General features: G+C 43.4%; 1 protein-coding gene and 1 long non-coding RNA gene across 3 annotated transcripts in view; one reads left to right on the forward strand and one right to left on the reverse strand.

Moving 5' to 3' along the window:
- LOC110344406 (uncharacterized) overlaps positions 1-15,133 on the forward strand; it is a 556,324-nt gene that overhangs the window by 468,207 nt on the left and 72,984 nt on the right. The gene's annotated exons all lie outside the window — the stretch shown is intronic.
- Positions 4,678-12,738, reverse strand: LOC147822912 (uncharacterized). The gene is made up of 2 exons (XM_087194709.1): positions 12,482-12,738; positions 4,678-6,598 (listed from the first exon to the last, which is right to left on the reverse strand). The coding sequence occupies exon 2, from the start codon at positions 6,555-6,557 to the stop codon at positions 5,346-5,348; it is 1,212 nt and encodes a 403-aa protein (XP_087050835.1). The 5' UTR covers positions 6,558-6,598; positions 12,482-12,738; the 3' UTR covers positions 4,678-5,345.

The raw sequence follows: 15,133 nt of genomic DNA on the forward strand, positions 1-15,133 counted from the left end.
TTATCATTTACTTGTAGACACTGTCTAATTTCTTCCTTAATTTCCTCTGTTACCCATTGGTTGTTCAGGATAGTGTTATTAAATTTCGATGTGTTTGTGGGAGTTTTGCAGTTTCTTGTGATATTGATCTCCAATTTTATTGCACTATGGTCTGATAATATACAGGGTGTAACTTCAATTTTTTTACATTTACTTAAACATGTCCTATGAGCTAGCATGTGGTCCATTTTGGAGAATGACCCGTGTGCAGCTGAAAAGAATGTATATTCTGATTTTGTGGGGTAGAACACTCTGTAAACATCTATTAAGCCCATTTGTTCAATAGCTTGGTTTTGTTCTAGTATTTTACTATTGATTTTTTGTCTAGATGATCTGTCTATTTGTGATAATTGGTTATTGAGGTCCCTCACTACAATTGTATTAGTGCTTATTTGGTTTTTCATGTCCATTAATATTTGTTTTGTATAGTTGGGGACATTCATATTTGGTGTATATATATTTATGATTGTCATCTCTTCCTCTTGGATTGTTCCCTTCACAAGGATGTAGTGACCATTTATGTCTCTCTTAATTAGTTTTGGTTTGAAATCTACTTTGTCTGAATATAAGATTGCTACTCCTGCTTTTTTCTGGGTTCCTGTGGTGTGGAGAACTGTTTTCCTTCCTTTTACTTTCAGTCTGTGAACTTCTTTTTGAGTTAGGTGTGTTTCTTGTATACAGCATATTGTTGGATTTTGCTTCTTAATCCATTCTGCCAGTCTATTTCTTTTGATTGGTGAATTGAGGCCATTAACATTGATGGTTATAATTGATAGATATTGACTCATCCTTGCCATGATGTTTTACTTTTGTTGGGTCTTTTATTTTTTATTTACCTCCCTTTCCCTTAAATTTCTTGCCTTTATCTTCACTCTGTTATGCCTCCTGGAGGTGTGACTTTCATTGTCTTTGTCTAGGATATTGCTTAAAATTGTTTGGAGTGCTGGTTTGGTGTTCATGAAATTTCTCAGGTGTTCTTTGTGAAAGTATCTAATTTCCTCACTGATTTTGAAAGATAACTTTGTAGGATACAACAGTCTAGGTTGGAAGTTATTTTCTTTTAGGGCTTGAAATACTTCACTCCAGACTCTCCTTGACTTGAGGGTTTGTGTTTAGAAGTCTGCCATGATTCTCAGGGGCTTTCCTTTATATGTGATTTGTTTCTTTTCTCTAACTGCTTGTAGGATTTTGTTTTTCTGTTGGGTTTCTGGGATCTTGGCTATTATATGTCTAGTTTGTTTATTTGTTTTGGTACTGGGGATTGAACTTGGGTCCTTGTGCTTGCGCAGCAGGCAGGGAAACCACTGAGCTAAATCCCTGGCCCCTTATTATATGTCTAGGTGTAGCTTTTTTTTTTATCATGAATAGTTGGAGTTCTGTATGCCTCGCTTATGTGTATGTCCAATTCTCTATCTCTGTCTCAGAAGTTTTCTACTATTACTTCTGTGAACAGTGTTTTTATGTTGTTTGTACTTTCTCCTGCTTTTTTGTGGACTCCTATCAGTCTTATGTTATTCTTCTTTGCATCCTCTAGCAGCTGCTGGATTGATTTTTCATGGTCCTTTACTATTTTTAAGAAATTTCTGTTTTCATGGTCACAAACCACAATCCTGTCTTCTATATCTTCACATTTGCTCAATCTGCTGTGAATATTTTCAGTGGAGTTCTCAATCTCCTGCATATCTGTTTGAATCTGTTTCATGAATTCCATTTCTTTCCTATGTTGGATGATCATGGTTTCCATTTCTTTCTTATGCTGGATATTCATGGCTTCCAGCATGGTTCTGAGCTCATCTATTTTTTTTATCTGTTTCTTTTCTAGAACCTCTAATCACATCTTTCACTCTGCCCACCATCTCTGTAGTTATCTAGCAAATTATTTCTGTTTTGAATTTTTCTAGAGCCTCAGTTTTGTTACTTCCTGTGCTATCAGTTCAGGGTGTCCAAGCGGTTGATTATCAGACTTTTCCACCTTGTTTCCCTCAGAGTTTGCCTTTGGTGGGGTGGAAGTCTGAGTTTGTGCCTTGCTTAATCATCTTCTCATTTTTGTTTTTGGTACTGTCCCTGGTTTATTTCCTGGTCTGATACTTCAAAATTGCTTATTGTAAGTATCTTTGTTCCTTGTATTTAGAACCCTTATGGAATGATTGCTTCTCAGAGGTGTCTTCCAGATATAGCTGGTCTTTAGGTTTTGAGTCTCTAATGACTCTAAGCCTGTCTCATTTTCATTATTCCAGGAATAACAACTGATTAGATCAATCATAACACCTTAGCCCAAGTGATACAATCATCAACACCATAGCATGAAGCACAGCTTAGAGAATGACGATTTCTGGTAGTTATTAATCTATCCCCTTTAACTGTGTGAATTAAATCAAAATCGACGACCAGCCCAACATATGTTTATAGTGAATAGACTCTTCAATATAGCAACTTTACCCTTTGAGATGGGGAGTTAGAAGGAGTTGGGGAGGGAGGAATAGATAGGTAGAAGGATAGGGAAAGGTTAGCAGTGAGCCCAGAGGACATAGAAAGATCATGCAAACTCTAAGAAACTGTTAAAGGCAAGAGGAAAAGACAGAATAAAAGAACAAAGATGAGAACAGAACAACCTATCAGCAACAGGGAGGCTAGAAACTGTACTTTCCTTTAAAGCTAATGCCAATCAAGAGAAGGAAAAAGAGAAGAAAAAAATGAAGAAATCTGAATTAGTGTCAGAACAGGAACAAAAAAGGAGATGAAGTACAATATGAGCCAGCAAGAGAATGAGACAGAGAGAGAGAGAGAGAGAGAGAGAGAGAGAGAGAGAGAGAGAGAGAGAGAGAGAGAGACAGAGAGAGAGAGAGAGAGAATGAGAGAGGAGAAAAGAAAAAAAAGGAAAAAGAAAAATTTGAAGAGTAGAAAAAAATTAAAAATAAGAGCAAAAAATAATTTCGAAAATAACAAATAAAAAATAAAATTGAAAGGCCTACTTCAGAGTATGTCTCTGCTGTCACAATAGATAACATGGGCAGCAGTGTGCAGATATAATTCAGTGAATCTCAGCAAGTCAGTAGCAGAACTGTGAGATTCAGGCAGATTTCTGGCTTCAAGTCCCATGTTGAGCTCCCTGTCCTCTTTCAGGGTTGAACTCTGTCTGCAAGGTTCTACTGCAGGTTCCAGCTGCCCTTCCCCTAAAGATAGTCCAAGTTCCGATGGGAGGTGATGATCCCTCCAACTTACCAAGTACTGTGGTTTGGTGTGCCTTTATTGCAGAGATTCTCTTCACTTTTCCAGTGGGCTTTAATTTTCATCAAGGAGCCTGAGAGAGGCCCTCTTTCTGTTGTCCACTTCTGTTCTGTCTTCTGGAGCTCAGGACAATGGCCCATGACCCCCTGTGCCTCTGTAGTGTGGAACTAGGTACTGGCACAGCCAGAAGGAGACAGGAAGGGGGGGCACTGAGCTTGGCTAAGCTGGTTGCTGGGGGGCAGGGCTTGGGTGGGAGGGACCCCTGCTCCAGGTCGCCAAGGTCCTCACCGTGGGCTAGCGAGTCGCTGAGCTGAAGTTAAATTTTATTTTGTTCAATGATGTGCAGTTGTTAAATTCTTATACTTCAGGAGTATAAAGAAAAATATGCATAATTGTACAGCTTAATGACTTTTCACAAACTAAGCACATGAACATTAACCATCATCCATTGAAGAAGTAGAGTAAACCAGGCGTGGAAGCACACATCTGTAATCTCAGGACTCTGAGAAGCTGAGGTAGGAGGATCCCAGGACCACTTCTCTTACTATATTTATTTGCCACTTGTATGTTGTATATAAGCACATATTTTACCCTGTTTGATCCCAGTTTGGGCAATTTAGCAACTTAGCAAGACCTTGTCTCAAAAGGGCTGTGAAGTAACTCAGTGTGAAGGAGGTTCATTTCTCAGTTCTGAAGGGAAAAAAAGTAAAGTGAACAAACTTCCTATGTTCCTTTCATATTCTACTGAGAGGATTGTTTTCCCATTAGGAGACTGTGTGACTGGAATATATTGCATATTATTTCTCTAGTTTCATTCACTGTTGTTCATAAGATTATGTGCAGTTCCAGGTCATTCGCGGTATGATCATTATATGAGTGTATCCTAATTTATCCATTTCCGTGTTGAGATATTTATGGGCTGTTTTAGATTTGAAATAATTATGAATAGTGCTGCTGTGATTATTCTTATATATGTGTTTTGATGAACAATTGTGACCATTGCTGTTGTGTATAGACCTTGATGTAAAATTGTTAGGCCATGAAATAGACATATATATTTAGCTTTAGTAGGCATTGCTAAAGAGTTTTCAACAAAAAGGAGTTCTAATTATTTCATTTCCTTGTTTACACTTGGTGTTTTCAAACTTTTTGCTTTTAGCCAATCTTGTAGTTATGCATCCTATTGTCATCAAAGTCTTTTTAAACTTTTAACTTTAAAATAATTTCAAGCTTCTCAAAAGAATTCTAAAATGTATTTAAAAATTTCCAGACATCCTTCTCAGATTACTAAAACATTAACCTACACAAATATTGAAATATGTCCCGGCCCGCGGGTAAGTCAACGGAGACCCTAGAGGGGGAGCGAGGATGAGAGGGGACAGGGGACACGAGAGATGGAGACAAGACAGGTTTCTGATCAAGTCTCGTTTATTGCAGAAGCTGTTACAACATATATACCGTAGGGCTAGAGGGGAGGAGCAAGAGGAGGGTACTGGGGCTACTTTTTTGTTGCCGGGTAGATTTGTAGCAGGCCCGGATATGTCCGTAAAAGGCACTCAAGATTTCCAGCGGGGGGGGGGGGGCAGGGCCCCCTACAGGTCCTCCCTTTTAAAATTATTTTTTAGAAAAGCGTCAGGAGAATCAAGCCTGCGGGGGCTGAGCCTGTCTTGGGTCAGAGCAACATACGTGTCTGCACCGTGCACCTTACCCGTCATCGGTTAACCAGAGAATCAAGGCTCTGGCACCTGTCTTAGGCGGCACACGAGGGCTCTCTCATTGCATGGCACGCTTGCTCAGTTGCCCGTCATTGGCTTGCCAGCCCGCTCACCAGGTGGGGCGAGAATTTTACGCCGTGGCAGAGATGGAATCGGCCCATGTAGCGTATGTCCAGCCAACATCCTGACAGTAATTTACCGCTGATTTTGACGTACATCTTTGTCTCCACTATAGCTCCAGGGGAAATCACAACCTTACAAAATCAGAACTATCCGAGGACATTTTAGTTACTAAGATTAACATAGGTTAAAATACAAAGGGGAATACAAGGCTTTTAAATCATATCAGCCTGAACCTTTTATCTAAAAATCAAAGCGATTTCTACGTATAAGCATTGGTATCCATTGTATGCAGCAGCATGACAATAACAGACAAACACATATAATTGCAATGGCAAGAAACAATTGTTTTACCCATTGTAGGTTGGGTAGCCATGAGGTCAACCATTTAAATAGGTCTCCGCCATCCTCATTGTGCACCTTATTAGCCAGGTCTTTCAATTGTTTTATTGTATCATCGATTTTTTCTCCATTGTCAGTCAAATTAAAACAACACATATTTTTTATTTTTTCACAGCCCTGGTGATGAAAAAGCAACAAATAATCTATTGCTGCTCGATTATCCAAAATAGCTTGTCTTTGTTCCTGTAATTTTTGATTAATCAACGCCAGGGCGGTGGAGGTGGCATTCAATCCTTTTACCACTTTACAGGCTAATCTTCGTACTGCCGCTTCCGCGTGCACCCCGATGGACGGCAGAGCAACAAAAGACCCTATCATGACTAACACTTCTGCATCAGTCAATAGACCCACATCATCATTACATCCCGGGGCGGTATACGGCGACCACCGTCTAATTCGATTAGGTACAATCAAATCAGTTCTGTCTGGTAATATCACAGCCAACCGACTCAAGCAACAACGAGTGTCACTCAAGTTGGCCGGAATGTAATTAAAAGTTTCCCTTTCACAAGTGTAAAACCAACCCATTGGCAAAGAGACATGGCAATTACTATACATAATTTCTTGTTCAACACGGCAGGACATGTTTTCCAAACGTTTAACTTGCAGACATTTAGTTGTACAATTTCTATATACAGCACATTCGGTCTTATTAGACATAATTACCTTAGGTGAATATAATTTGACAGCATTCTTGGGCCTGTGACAAGTAGCAGATCCCCAATTGTAACTATCTGCATATGTGAGATTTTTTCCTGGGATATCTTTAAACAGAGTATAAGGCCGCAATGATTCCAATGGGGTACATACAGGAACGAGGCAACTTCCCAACATATAATGAAAGTTTACATCAGCACTTAGACAAAACTCAGACAAGTTGAGCGAGCCTGCCAACTGAATCCATATATTTTTCATGTGGTCTAACCCTTCTGAAGGCGACACCACCCATACCCTGGTCAGCAACATCAGGGGAACTAGGCATTTCCAGCTCATCCTATTCTTGTTTTCGGATCGTTCATTCAGCCAGATGTCCTTCATGAGTTCCCTCTTCATTGTGTGCCGGAGGTCCAAACTTTAAATGATGACGATGTTCCCTAAGATCACATGATATAAATTTCACTAAGGAGTCCCTTTGAGGAATTAAGACCAGAACAATATTTTCTGGGTGGCCACTTCTATATTCATCAAAGGGAGTTCCCATCTAAAAATCACTTTAATCTAATAAATTCCAGTGATACCTTGATCCAAGAGAAAAGCATATCTTTAACAAAATAACATCATCAATGTAACAATGGGTGAATATCCCTTAAAGAGAAAAGAACATTTTGAGCTCAATTACATGACCACAAACAACAAACACTAGACAAACATGTAAGACGGTGTAGAACATCAGGGTGCACCTAAACATTACTAGATAAGCTGAATTATATCCTTGCTCATTTTAAATTGAAATTGTGGGCGCCATTGTTAACTGATCAGGATTGGACAACGTCAGGTCATCGGCATCATCAGCACGCCCATCAACTTGTTTTACTAGGCGTTCTGGGAGCCATCTGGCTGACTTCATTTCCTTGGAGTAAATACACACCGATCCTCGGCCCCAGATAAGTACAGGATCGGGCCCGTGCCATGAGTGGTCCAGGGGGTCTTTCCACATCACCGAGGCAAATTGTCGTTGCGTCTCTGGTTGCCAGAAACGATTGGCTGCAGATGAACCTTTGGCATCCAAATTTAAGAAGTTAAGAATAAATAGTGCATGTGATATCAGGTTTCTAGGAGACCCCTTGGTAGGGTACCATTCCCCTTTTATTTTGTCTAAAGTAATTTTGAGTGTGAGATTAGCCCTTTCTATAATGCCTTGTCCTTGAGGATTATATGGGATTCCCGTTATATGTGTTATTTCAAATTGTTTGCAAAAGTTGGAGAAGCCAGAGCTGGTATAGCCGGGACCATTGTCTGTTTTAATTTGTTGTGGACATCCAAGTACTGAGAAGGCAATGAGGAGATGAGCGATGACATGTTTAGTAGCTTCCCCGGACTGCAGGGTGGCAAATATGAATCCACTATAGGTATCAATGTTGACATGTATATATTTAAGATTTCCAAATTCAGGGTAATGCGTGATGTCCATTTGTCAGAGGGCATTTGGAATCAAGCCACGAGGATTAACTCCCAGATGAGGTGTAGGAAGGTGTAGAGTGCACGTAGGGCAGGCCTTAACAATTTGTCTAGCTTGTTCTCTAGTAAGCTTATACATAAGGCGAAGCGTGTGAGCATTAAGATGATGCAGTTGGTGTGCCTTTTGTGCCTGGTCAATTGGAATGGGGGCATCAGTATTTATTGAACAGGCCAAAACTTGAGGTCTTGTAGCTAGGTCTGCTAAGCGGTTACCCTGTGTGAGTGGGCCAGGTAAGTTAGAGTGGGCACGAAGGTGTCCAATGAAAAAGGATTCGGATCTCTTTCTGATTAAATCTTGTAATTGGAGGAAGAGACCACCAGTCTGAGAAGCAAGTTTGATCAATCCACATGTTTCCAATAAGGGGACAGATTGAGCAATATAAGCACTGTCAGTAAAAAGATTAAAAGCTCGGGCAGGGAATGTAGAAAAGACCGCTATAACTGCCTGCAGCTCGGTTAATTGGGCCGAAGAGTGGGCGGTTTGGAACTGGGCAATGTTATCGTCCCACACATAGGCAGCCATCCCAGTGGAAGAACCATCTGTAAAAACGGATAGGGCTTTTGGCAGAGGAGAACAAGAAGTGACCTTTGGGAAAATGAAGTCATGTCTGTTAGCAAAGTCAATGAGTTTGTTGGGAGGATAGTGATTGTCCAATAATCCTGAATAAGAAGCGAGAGCAATTGGCCAGGAATCGGTAGTCTGCATAAGCCAATCGATTTGATCTTTAAGGTAGGGTTGGATAATGACATCAGGTTCCTTTCCAAAGTACATCTTTCCATGGTCTCTACCTAGAACAATCAGGTCTGCAACTGCAACATAATAAGGGTAAAAGGCCCGCTTAGGGGAAACTGGGAGATGAACCCATAAAAGGGGAGCGGTTTGCCAAAAGACAGCGGTGGGGGAGAGAGAGGTTCTGCAAACGATATATTGTAAAGGAGAGTTATAATCTACAAAGGTAATTGTCTGATTTTGAATGGCTTGTTCTACCGTGCTAATGGCTTTGCGCCCCTCAGCAGTGAGCTCCCGAGGCGAAGTGGGGTGGCTATCACCTTGCAGGGTATCATAGAGAGGCTTCAGGTCATGTTTAGTGAGCTTTAAATAGGGCATAAGCCAATTAATATCTCCGAGCAGTTTTTGGAAGTCATTCAGAGTTTTAAGACCGTCCAGCCGCAAGGTGAGCTTTTGGGAGGAAATATGACGTCCCTTCATCTGAAATCCGAGGTAACTGTAAGGGTCTTTTAGTTGAACCTTATCAGGGGCAATCTGGAGGCCACAAGATTCAAGGGCCCGCCGAAGGTCAGCATAACAAGCCAAAACCTCACTTCCCAATTGTCCCGCCACGAGAATATCATCCATGTAATGGATAATATACATTTGAGGCCAATTGTCTCGGGTGGATTGAAGTGCTGTGGCTACAAATGACTGGCACAGGGTGGGACTATTGGCCATGCCTTGGGGTAGCACTAGCCATTGAAAGCGCTGCATTGGGGCGCAGAAATTGGTCGCCGGGAGGCTAAAAGCGAAGCGTTTTTGATCTGCAGGATGTAAGGGAATGGTGAAAAAGCAATCCTTTAAATCAATAATAACCTTATAATATCCAAGGGGGATGGCTACCGGTGAGGGAAGACCGGGTTGTAAAGCTCCCATGAGTACCATAGTTTTATTAACTGCTCTGAGATCTTGCAAGAGCCTCCATTTTCCCGACCGTTTTTTAATGACAAAAATGGGAGTATTCCAAGGGGAATGGCTAGGAATGATATGGCCAGCATGAAGCTGCTCCTGCACCAGCTGTTGAGCTGCTAACAACTTCTCCTTGGAGAGGGGCCACTGATCGACCCACACTGGATCATCCGAGAGCCAGGTGATCTTTTTAGCATGGACCGCAGGAGTATCAGCGACCCCTATGGAAAATGGCCCAACCCTGCTCGAGGGGGCCAAGGCACAGGCTCAATGGGGTGAGTAAGGCTAGTAGGGTGTTTTCCCAGCCCTGTTCCTGGAATGTACCCATTTTTAAACATCTGCATAGTGACAATTTCATTGGGGCTGGAAATAATTATCCCCATTTGTGATAATAGGTCTCTCCCCCATAAATTAATGGGTAACCCTGAGATGATATAAGGTTGAATGGTGCCCTGATTACCATCTTGGTCCCTCCAGGTCAGATCTTTGGCACTTTGTTTAGGATTTTGACTCTGCCCTATACCCTTGAGATGGGTGAGGGTGTCCTTCAATGGCCACGCCTGAGGCCAATCCTCTCCCTTTATGATAGTTACATCGGCACCAGTGTCGACCAACCCAGAAAACTGTCGCCCATCTAACCACAAGGTCATGAGAGGCTTTTGTGTTGAAAGTACCTCCGACCAGTAGACATCAGATGAGCCGAAACCCTGGCTGCCTCGGGCGTTTTTAAGAGCCTTATTAGAGGTGGAGAGAAGGGGAAGGAGTAACAATTGGGCAAACCTTTGGTCTGATTGAATGGTATTAATAACTTTGGGGGAAGAAACCATAACTTTAATTTCCCCAGAGTAGTCACTATCAATCACTCCTGGGTAAACCAGCAGTCCATTCATGGTACTGCTGCTTCGGCCTATTACGAGGCCAAAGGTCTCCTTAGGTAAGGGTCCAAAGACTCCCGTAGCAAGGGCCTGAACTCCCATTTCTGGGGTTAATACTGTGTGGGTGGTGGCACTGAGGTCCAATCCGGCACTTCCTTTTGTGGCTCTGACGAGGTCTGAAATGGATTGCTGTTTATTGGAGCAAAATTGAGCGCCCCGTAAATTTGTTTGGAATTGGGGGCCCGGGGCTGGCCCCCTTTCCCGTTTCCCGAATTCAAACCCTGGAGAGGGGGGAGGGGTCGACCCTGGGCATCAGTCTTGGATCGGCACTCACTCGCCCAATGCTTCCCCCGATTGCATCGGGGGCAGGGCCCTGGGGGCGGAGCGTCGGGGCCCTGCATTTTAGCGGTCGGGCATTCTCTAGCAAAATGGCCGATGGCCCCACACCGGAAGCATTTATTGCCGACGTGGCGTTGTAAGAATTGTTTGACTGTGAAGCCTTGCATGGCGGCCGCCATGGCAAGGCCCTGTTGGTAGGCGGCCCCAATCTCAGAACAAAGGCGAATGTAGCCGGAAAGGTCAGTTTTCTTTTTATAGGGGCGGATAGCGGCCTGACAGGCGGCATTGGCGTTCTCAAAAGCAAGCTGTTTAACAAAATCTGTCCCTGTCTCCGCGCTCCCAAAAATCCGGCCTGCCGCCGTGAGAAGGCGGTGGACAAAGTCCGCAAACGGCTCGTCCGGCCCCTGCCGGATATTAGTGAGGGAGGCACTCACGTCTCCTTTGGAAGGGAGTTTCCTCCAGGCCCTAGTGGCTGCGGTCTGAATCTGGGCATACAACCCCACGTCAAATTGCATTTGCTGGTCGTTAGCGGCGTAGGCCCCCTCCCCAAGAAGCATGTCAAGCACCCAACCATTCCCCGCCTGAGCATTGCGTCTAGCGGTCTCTCGACAATTTTTAACATACTCAGATTTCCATAATAAGTAGTCACCTCCTGCAAGGGTGGCACGGGCCAGAGTCTGCCAATCAATTGGGGTGAGCCAATTTTCTGCCACCGATTCTAGAATAGCCATGGTGTAAGGTGCAGTGGCCCCGTACTGAGCCGCAGCCGTTTTAAGCTCTTTAATAACCTTAAAATCAAAGCCGCCATGGTGTCTCCATGCCTGACCCTGTGCGTCAACAGTCTCAGTGACAGGGAAGGCTTCCACGGGCTCAAGTTTTAGGGGTACCCTTGACCCGGATGGCACCCTGGGGGCCGCCCCTCTAATGGGGGGTCGTGGCTTATGGGTGTCCTCTTTAGGGACATTTCCATGAGCCTTGCCTGTTTTTAAGCCCTCAAGCTGGGTAATAAGTTCTTGTTGTTCCTTTTCTAACCTTATCTGTTCTTTTAGAAAGTCTATTTTGTCCCGGAGTTCCTTTTGGGGATCAACAACAGGATAGGCCAAAGCGGGAGTGCTGGGGCCTGGACGGATATAAGGAGGGGGGCACCCAGAGCCGCCCCGCAATGCTTTTCCCGCAGACTCGTCAGTTCCGGAGTCCTTTTGGGGTGGATCTAGGGGCGGAGGCAAGCAGCGATAGGCTTGAAGGGAGGGATATAGGGGCGGAACCTCCCGCGAGGGTGGGGTTGCCTTAGAGGCAGTGATGGAGGAAGAGGAAGCGGGGGTCCGGCAAGGCTTTGCCTTATAGGGCTTGGCAGGGATCGCGGCCGTTTGGGATTGGTCCGAGGGAACGTTATGTCCGTCGGGGGCGGGATCATCATCACTGTCAAAGGACATCAAGTCCTCTTCCTCGTCTGGCGAGGAAGGCGTGGCCTTAACTGGCCTGGGTCCCGGCGCCATATTGGCGTCCCGGGGAACTGCGTCAGTGTCACCAGCGGGTGTCAGCTCCTCACCACTACGGAGGGCTACCTCCCCAACCTGTATAGCCTGAGCTACCAGTGGATCCCTTGCTTTTTGGGAAATAATATCATTAATCAAATTCCAATATGAGAACGCCGCAATCGGGACCTTCCCGGGTCCGCAAGTGGCATAATAATCCTGGAGAGCCTCCCCCACCTTTTTCCATCTCTCTTCGTCAATGGTTCCCTCAGCAGGGAACCAGGGACAGAGATGTTTAATAAAATCAAAAAATTTCAGCAATTGTTTGACTGTAACCTTTACCCCTCGTGCCTGTAATGTCTTCTTGAGACCTTGCACAAACAGTTCGTGCTGACTAATGCCCTGTCCCATAATCGCTGCTCAACTTACCGAGGTGCAAAAAGACGGCAGGTCCACGTCAATCGCAAGCCTCTTCTATGTCGAGTATGTTCTTTGTTCCTCAATCTTAATCTTAGGGCCCCTGAGCAGCGTCCTTCACTGGATCCCCCGTTCTCTGGCCCCACGTTGGGCGCCACTTGTCCCGGCCCGCGGGTAAGTCAACGGAGACCCTAGAGGGGGAGCGAGGATGAGAGGGGACAGGGGACACGAGAGATGGAGACAAGACAGGTTTCTGATCAAGTCTCGTTTATTGCAGAAGCTGTTACAACATATATACCGTAGGGCTAGAGGGGAGGAGCAAGAGGAGGGTACTGGGGCTACTTTTTTGTTGCCGGGTAGATTTGTAGCAGGCCCGGATATGTCCGTAAAAGGCACTCAAGATTTCCAGCGGGGGGGGGGGGGGCAGGGCCCCCTACAGAAATAGATAGTTTCTGGTGCATTTGTAAGAAGATTACAGACAGTGCCTCTGCACCCTAAATATGTCAGTGTTTATTTCCTAAAAAAAAACCAAAAAAAAACCGAACTTCCCCTTACATAGGTACAATGCTTAAAATTTGAAACTTTAACATTAGTACCATGTTACCTTACCTGTAAACTGTATTCAGATTTTGTGAAGGGTTGCACAATTTTTCGTACAGCCCACATTTCTCCTCTTGTTTGAGAAGTTGCCCACTTCTCTGACTGTGTCTGGCTCCACTCATACTCCTCTTCCTACTTCTGAAACATGTCAAGCTCTCTTTAGCCTTAGGGGCTCAACTTGGCTGGTCCTTCTACCTGGAAATATTTTTCTCTTAATATCCCAGAGTTGTCTCCTTCTAGTCATTATTTCTTCATTTCATTGCTCTTTCTGTTGGCCTTACTGACTTGTCCTTTTCAATAGCTGTAGTCCTTTTTGACCCCAAAGTAAGTTGAAATACTCTTCAGAAGGGTTGTGACTGATAGGACACAAAGGTACCAATCTGAAGCTGAAATGCTCAGGACAGAGATTATATAGATAATCTTCCCTTAAATGTTATGTCCTCAGACAGATCTTCTCAGGTCCTTGACAAAAGCAGCCAATCGTTCTCTTCCATTTTCCTATTCTAATCTTCTGCACATTGTTTTTTACTGATATTCTGTTTGTTAATGTATCATCTCCCTCTACTGGAATGAAAGCTCTCAGAGAGGAAGAAACTACGTATTGTTGTTTTTATTATATTCCATCTCATAGAGTAATGATGAATGGACGGTAGGCAATCAATATAGAAGTCCCCAATAAATGAACTGACAGATGTTATCCATGGATATCACATCCCAAACTTGTCCCAGGTATTATTTTATTCTTTCGTGATTTTTCTGCCTGAAATACTTGAAATAAATTTACTAGACTTAATATTATCAAGAACCAGTAACAAAATGATCTCCCAGAACAAGTAAATGTGATACAGAAGGCTCTGTAAGTAAATCTGTAAGACTACAGTATGTTAAATACGGGACAGTGGCTATTGGTCCAGGCCATCAGCTTATGGCAACACTGTGAATCATGATGCTACAGAGAGCACAGGCAAAGCAAGATAGAATCCTGAGGCTACGATGAGTACAGTTTGCTCTCATTCTTCATGGACATCAGGCCTACTCTTAGCATCTGGGCATGGTGAGGCCTGCCTATAATCCCAGAACTTCAGCACGCCTAGACAGGAGGATCGCAAGTTTGAACACAGCCTGGGAAAACTTGCAATTTGGTGAGACCTTGTCTCAAAATCAATCAGTCAATCAATAGTTTCCATGTAATTGGGTTTTTAAATCTTAAACAACAGCGATTTTTTCCCTGATTTTAATTTACTGGCCTTCAGTCAGCTCTCTTTACTTCTTGTTTTGAACTCAAATGTTCTAGAATATTAAATTGAATCATTTTGATCTTATGCTTAAGAATCAAAGTTTGCCTCCAAAATTGCAGTTGTGGAGAGATATTTCCTGAGTCCTGTGAAATGATAACTGTGCACATTGATACATATGTAGCACTGTGATACTCATTTAGCCTTTGAGTAAGGCAACGCCTTTCCTCATAGTCACACTATAAAAGTGTAAATGCCTCCCTGTTATACAACAATCTGAAAATCAGATCCATAGGGAGGTTACCTTGTTAGTGAGGCTTTAGTTGAAATTGTTGGAATATTTTGGATTCTACTCTTGATGCTTAGGACCTGGAGTCCAAGTTGCTCTAGTTATGTATTTTCCCCATTGTTCGCTCAGAAGGCAGCATTGTCTGACCTAGTAAGCAGACTCCCTAGCCTATATTTTTCATTCGAATGTGAAGCCCTGCCCACCCTCTGTGTCACTGTTCTCAATTCTTGCATACAACAAAATCATCACGGCAGAATTCTGACTTCTGGGGTCTGGAGTGAGACCAAGGGATTTTTATTCTCAATATCCCTGTAATAATTCTTAATAATACTGAGAAATATTTAAGTGTTAATATCCAGTGGTGGTTGCCTGATTCTTTAAGTGACAAATAAAAAAATGTATCAGGTGGGAAAGTGTTCATCTCTCTATGTAATCTCTGTCCTGAGCATTTTAGCTTCAGATTGTCACCTTTTATGTACTAGTTAGCCCATGTCCTGTTAGTCACAACCCTTCTGGAAAGTATTTCAGCTTACTCTGGGA

The sequence above is a fragment of the Heterocephalus glaber genome, unplaced genomic scaffold (assembly GCF_053883595.1).
Source record: "Heterocephalus glaber isolate CG9 unplaced genomic scaffold, H.glaber_assembly_v1.0 deba00001606, whole genome shotgun sequence".
NCBI lineage: Eukaryota > Metazoa > Chordata > Mammalia > Rodentia > Bathyergidae > Heterocephalus > Heterocephalus glaber.